The sequence below is a fragment of the Squalius cephalus genome (assembly GCF_949319135.1).
Source record: "Squalius cephalus genome assembly, chromosome: 2".
In the NCBI taxonomy this organism is placed as follows: Eukaryota; Metazoa; Chordata; class Actinopteri; order Cypriniformes; family Leuciscidae; genus Squalius; species Squalius cephalus.
Genome location: NC_137123.1, coordinates 57,461,874 through 57,467,804, shown reverse-complemented (window position 1 = coordinate 57,467,804; position 5,931 = coordinate 57,461,874). Strand labels below are relative to the sequence as shown.

At 35.6% G+C, this 5,931-nt stretch overlaps 1 protein-coding gene across 1 annotated transcript; it reads right to left on the bottom strand.

Moving 5' to 3' along the window:
- Positions 1-2,246: 2,246 nt before the first annotated feature.
- On the bottom strand, positions 2,247-5,625 carry LOC307149810 (interferon-induced protein 44-like). The gene is made up of 7 exons (XM_079856376.1): positions 5,525-5,625; positions 5,405-5,438; positions 3,570-3,774; positions 3,280-3,426; positions 3,008-3,179; positions 2,597-2,697; positions 2,247-2,510 (listed from the first exon to the last, which is right to left on the bottom strand). Exons 1-7 carry the CDS (start codon positions 5,562-5,564, stop codon positions 2,343-2,345), a joined length of 867 nt encoding a protein of 288 aa, XP_079712502.1. The 5' UTR covers positions 5,565-5,625; the 3' UTR covers positions 2,247-2,342.
- Positions 5,626-5,931: the final 306 nt, after the last annotated feature.

Here is a 5,931-nt window from a genome sequence, read left to right as displayed (position 1 = left end):
TGAGCGAAGGGTTGCTGGTTTAGGATGATACTGTCACACACACACATGCAGGAATACAAACAAACGCAAGCATGCACACACACTGACATCCATACGCACAGACACACACACACAAACACACACGCGCACACACATGTACGCAAGCACACATACACGCACAGACACACAGACACACACATACACAAACACACACACATACACACACAGAGACAGACATGCACATACTACTACTTTTTTTAGGTATCAGCCATATACCCGATTTACCAATACCCAATGTGTTATGCTTGGGCAGTATACTAATGAGGTGGGTGGGACATGTTTCATGCCATGTTAGATCACATCCTGAGAGTCTACGCTTTCAGAAAATATATAGTTTATATAGTTGAATCAGTTTTCTCTTCATGGTACAGACCAAAATGTATTATGTGTCACTTTCTTCACCTAAATCCATAAAATCCCATTAATTTCAATGGGACATTTACTTAAGTGTTCTACTAGGTACAGTGGGAATGAGTTTAATTTTGTTAACATTGTTTTTTTTTAAACTCTGGGACCAGGGCTACAAGATAAAACCACTTTTTTGGGGAAAAAATATTTTTTATTTCAGTAAAACACAACAAACCCATGCCAAAGTCAGATAACTGACTTTTACCATCAACATGTACCTCAACCGTTTGGTAGAGGTTTGTAGAAATTGAATGGGAGGGTCCTTTGAAAAAAAAAATCACAGATTTTTCATACTTAGTATGTATAAGTATATTTTTTGTGGAAAGCCAGTGCAGGCCTGAGCGGCGGTCATATTTTGTACCGCCATGCGGTACATCTAGTTGACATGCATATTATTGCAAAATACTATGAAAATATAAAAAGTTCATAACAAGTTTCAGAAACTTTTATGCAGTGGAATGGTTGCATGGAGGTTAAAGGTTCTTCATGTGAACCACACACACCCCTTTAGTGCAAGCTATAGACTAAATATATCAAGCTAAGATATAGACTGATATATCAGTCACTTACTGACATGCATATCTTTTCAAACATTAGATGCTTCAGAAATAGAAATTGTTCATAGCATGTTCATATAACAGGCTGCATTTCCTAGAAATAGAAACTGAAAGTCATTTGGAAGTAAAGGCTAAATTTAACTTGACTTGCAGTTCATCACTATTGAGTTAAAATAGCAAATGAGTATTTGACTTAATTCATATGTAATATATTTCCTATTTCATGAAATTAGGTTGCGTAAATGTAAAACTGAAATGTAATTTTTGGGTATTACCACCTTTATGTTAATAGAAGTACACGGTCAATGAAATTGCAAAATGTAACAAAAATACTATAGCAAAACAAAAATAATTATCAAACAATTTGAAATGTTTTAGTTCTCCTGTTGTTCCTCTAAAATCTGACTTGATTTTGCACTTTCCTGCAGTTCATGAGATTATCTCTCAAAATACCAAAGAAAAATACATTAACATTAGTTATCAAATGAGTATTTATTCAAAGTGATGCAGTAATGGCTTAAAGGGATAATTTCACACAGAAATTTAAATGTATTCATCCTCACCTAAATTAAAGTTTTGGGTCATCTACCCATTTAATTGAATCTGTTTGGGTGTGCCGGTGATGAAGGTGTAAAATCAGTGAAAAAAAAAATATATACTCATAGTATATCTCAATATAGCAAAAATAGATCTCAATAAGCAAAAGTTATTTTGTTCATAAATGTTTTGCAGAATCTAAAATACGAGAGTGTCACTGCATATTCCCACATTACTTATTTGTGTCATTTAATAGTTTTAATGTTGTTAAATGTAGAAAGATTTTACATTGTAACTCTCTCTAAAACTAATCTCTAAAACTTTCTCTAAAAAAAATCTAATTTTGAAACTTTCTATTATTTTTCAGGTTTACATTAGATTTAGAGTCCCAGATTTTCATTGACTTTGAACCCTGCTGTAAATATGAGGAGTTCAGATGCAAAAGCCTCTAAGTGCGATCTTAAATTTTCTTCTAGAATGATAATTTTTATCAAGCTTGTATATTTAAGTTCAGTAATTTCACTTAATTAACAATTAATAGGTAATTTTCATTGCCATTTAAGTGGAATTACTGAACTTAAATATACAAGCTTGATGAAAATGATCATTCTAGATGAAAATTTCAGATGGCACTTAGAGGCTTTTGCATCTGAACTCTTCATATTGTAAAACTATACACAAAACACAATCCCCTCTATATAGTTTTAAACCACAATCTTCTTAAAATTATGTTCCTGTGAAAATGAAAATGTATCACAATCAAAGAATGACCCACTCCAAATGCATTATATGTGATTTTTATCAGCTTTGAATGTCCAGCAATCTATCATCAGCACTCTGAACAATCTTTTCAAGTGCCTTTAGTATCAGAGCATCAATGTCACCCTTCGTGTCAATCTCATTATGGTAGTTCTTCACTGGGAAGATGTTTGTCAATGGCACACCAATTATGTCACTGCACAACTCCATCTGGACAGGAACAGAATGTTAGGTCAGAAAATTAGATGTGATCGATAAATTGAAACACGTGTATGTCTTTGGATTATATCACATACCCTCTCTTTGATCTTCTTGCTGGTGTAGATCTTCCTTAGATCCTTGTTGACCAGCGGACATGCTTCATCCACTTTGGTCATGACAACCACTTGAGGAATCCCTACAGCAAATGCAGAGGCAATGTAAAGGTTCTTTACATTGTTTTACACAAGTTTTTTCACATTTAAGGCAGTTTGTTGTACATATCTACATAACTGACCCACATATATTTTCCGGGTCATGTAAATAATTAAGCAGAAAAGTTGAGCCTTGTAACATGCCCTGTTTGCACTTGGCATTATTGTATCTGGATTTTTTTACACACTGAAAAACACACACAAACTCAACCCACTTTATGCCCACTTCTCTCTCGTGTATTGTAATGATTGTGAACTCATGAATGAAAATCATAATTAAACATTCAGATTTACCCTCATCACTGATTCTCTGGCGGATGATCTTCAGCTTATCATTAAGTTTATCATCTGTGAATTGGACTGTATCTGCGGCTATGACGTACACCAGACAGAAAGCCTGATCAGAGAGGTTAGGGTCACTGGTGTAATGTTGATCCTTATGAGTGAGTGCCTGTTTCTCATTGAACTAAGATTGGAAATAAGCAATATATGTTAAACATCAAACCTGTTGCACACACACAAACTTCATGTCGAAATGCTATTATCACAATATAGGGCTTTATTACTTTATAGCCGTCCTTCACATGGCCAAACATAGTGTTGATGATGTCCTCTGGTTGTGACCCAGCCAATGCTTGAGCTTCTAAGCCCATTATGTCCTTGAAGACGAAGGGCAAAGATTTTTCCCCACTTTTGATGGTATATGCTTTGAGCTAGAGAAGACCAAAAATATAGAGGCATAAATATTTGTAAACAATTTCCAAGAAATCATCATATGATTAACTAAAATGCTCAATGTTTTAGGTCAACTGGACATTTTAGAAAACATGCAACTGTATAGGTGACAAATACCTACATTTTGTGTGAAACTGTGACTGACACCAGCAGATGAATTAGCTAGCGCTCTAGAGGAGATCCGTCCTTGAAAGGCACTATCGACAGAGTTAATAAAGCTGGACTTTCCTGCTGCAATTTCTCCAGCAACCAGAATCTTGATGTCCTTTACATCTTCAGAACTCAGAGAGAAGTTTTGCAGCTTTTTTTTTAGGGTTTCTTTTTGTCTGTCAAATGAAAACAACATTTTACAGAACTTCACTTAAAGCTTCTGTCACCCCACGTGATTTTGCCATAGTTATGGCGCCATTCCCAGTGGAGCTATTGCACTTCTTAATTACTTAGTTGAGTCTTTATCCTCCTTTATTTCCTTGACTAATCCCTGTAAAACAGCAATAGGAATAATGTGCTTTGCGTTCAGACCTTCTCACAGGAATAGAAAGATTCGACACTTCTCCACATATGCATCTGTCATCATGGATGCGTTACAACCAATGACAGCCCATAATTCAATGTACAGTGCCCCAATCTTAGTAATAACCACACTATCCCTCCTTCCTAAACCTATATTTATTTAATTTTTCACTATTGGCTGAAGAAAAAAATAATGTTGTCTGGCTTTATTTCCCTCTTCCCATTCTTTTTGCAATCATTTTATTAATCCTTGCTGAATAATTTACACTCAACCCTTCCATACATTACTTCCAATACTCAAAATGTATATACAGGTTTGTTTATTTTTTTATTTTATTTTTTATTTTTTTGCCATTTTATCGGTCAATTCGTTTCCTTGCACTCCTATGTGAGCTGTAACCCAAAGAAATCCCACTGTATTCCCCATATTAATTATTCTATTTAATGTTACTTGTATTTCTACTATTAAATCTGATCCGGCCCTACTCTTCCTTCCTTTTATTGCCATTAAAGGTTGTATCAGCGATTTCAGGCCCAAAAAAAGGCCCAAACATAAATGATCACATTCATCTAATCTTTCCTAACGATCCGCTAGCTGCCCGCCCCATAAGCAGGCCGTCAAAAAAACGCGTCTTTGTAGGCAGCCTAGGCTCTGAGATCTGCCCACAAAAACAATTGGTTTCACCACCACACAAAACCAAAATAAATAGTGTTCCAACCAATCACCGACAGGGGTGGGTGTTGTGAGGTTTTCGCGTGCAGTCGTCATAGGCAGCCGTGCACGAGCGCAAAACCTCACAACACCCACACCACACTCACAGTGGACATGCACCTACGATGACAATTTCAGACCCCTCCATGATTTCTAAGTGGGAGAACTTGCAAAATAGCAGGGTGTTCAAATACTTATTTTCCTCACTGTATATATATATATATATATATATATATATATATATATAAAGCCAATTTCAGTCAATTTTGACTGTGGAGATCCAAGAAGTGACTTTTTTTTAATGACCGAGACTCATCAAATGAAATACAGTTTTTATTTTATTATTTTCAGATTGCATATCTAAAAAATGATTGAATCACTCAAAATGAGGAAACCATTTTTATAAGCAAATTCTTCATTAATTAGTATGTTCGAGTATTACCCTGTTAAAAAAATAATAATAATAATTTTCAAAAAAATAATCAATATTGCCATAATGATATCAACATCTGAGAATAAAATGGATAATTTTCTACTTTTTGGCATTTTCACAAGTAAAATGTTGGATACACATCTATGCTAAAATAATTTTCCACTATGTTTTACAGGGAAATAAATTCTCACCCCACACAGTATTTTCAGTTTTATCTAAACAGATCAGTGTTTTGACTGCTATTTCAAAGACATTGCCTGCACATAAAAAAGATAACTTATGCACATGTAAGGCTTACCCCCAGTCAAATTCCCTCCATGGTTTATCCAGTTCTATGGAAACACATTTAGCAATTAAGTTTAACAATAATTTAGTATCTCTCTGAGAATGAATCTATATGGAAGAAAGACCCTCTCACCTGGATTTGGTGGCGATGGGTTTGAGCGTCCATTTCCCATTTTGTTTATTTTCACCCCCTTCAATATAATTATATCAGCTCTCTCCTGGAGTACAGTTGACTTGTATTACGCAAGGGAAATCAGAGCCGTTATATACTGCAGGCCAGGGTGCGATTTGCCAGGGGGGATGCGTGGGATTTCCCCCTTTCTGGTCAATGCATCCCTGCCTCTGCTTAATTATTTTTATCCCCGGTGGGGATAAATTTATCCCCCCCTCAAAGTGATCAGGGCTGGGTTTCCCGAAACCTTCTTTACGCTACGTCGTTCTTAAGTTACACCTTAAGCTGTACCTTATCGTTAATAGGCCTACGTGTTTCCCGAAACGTTCTTAGTTAAGTATACCTTCTGTAAGTCATACTTTCGGAAG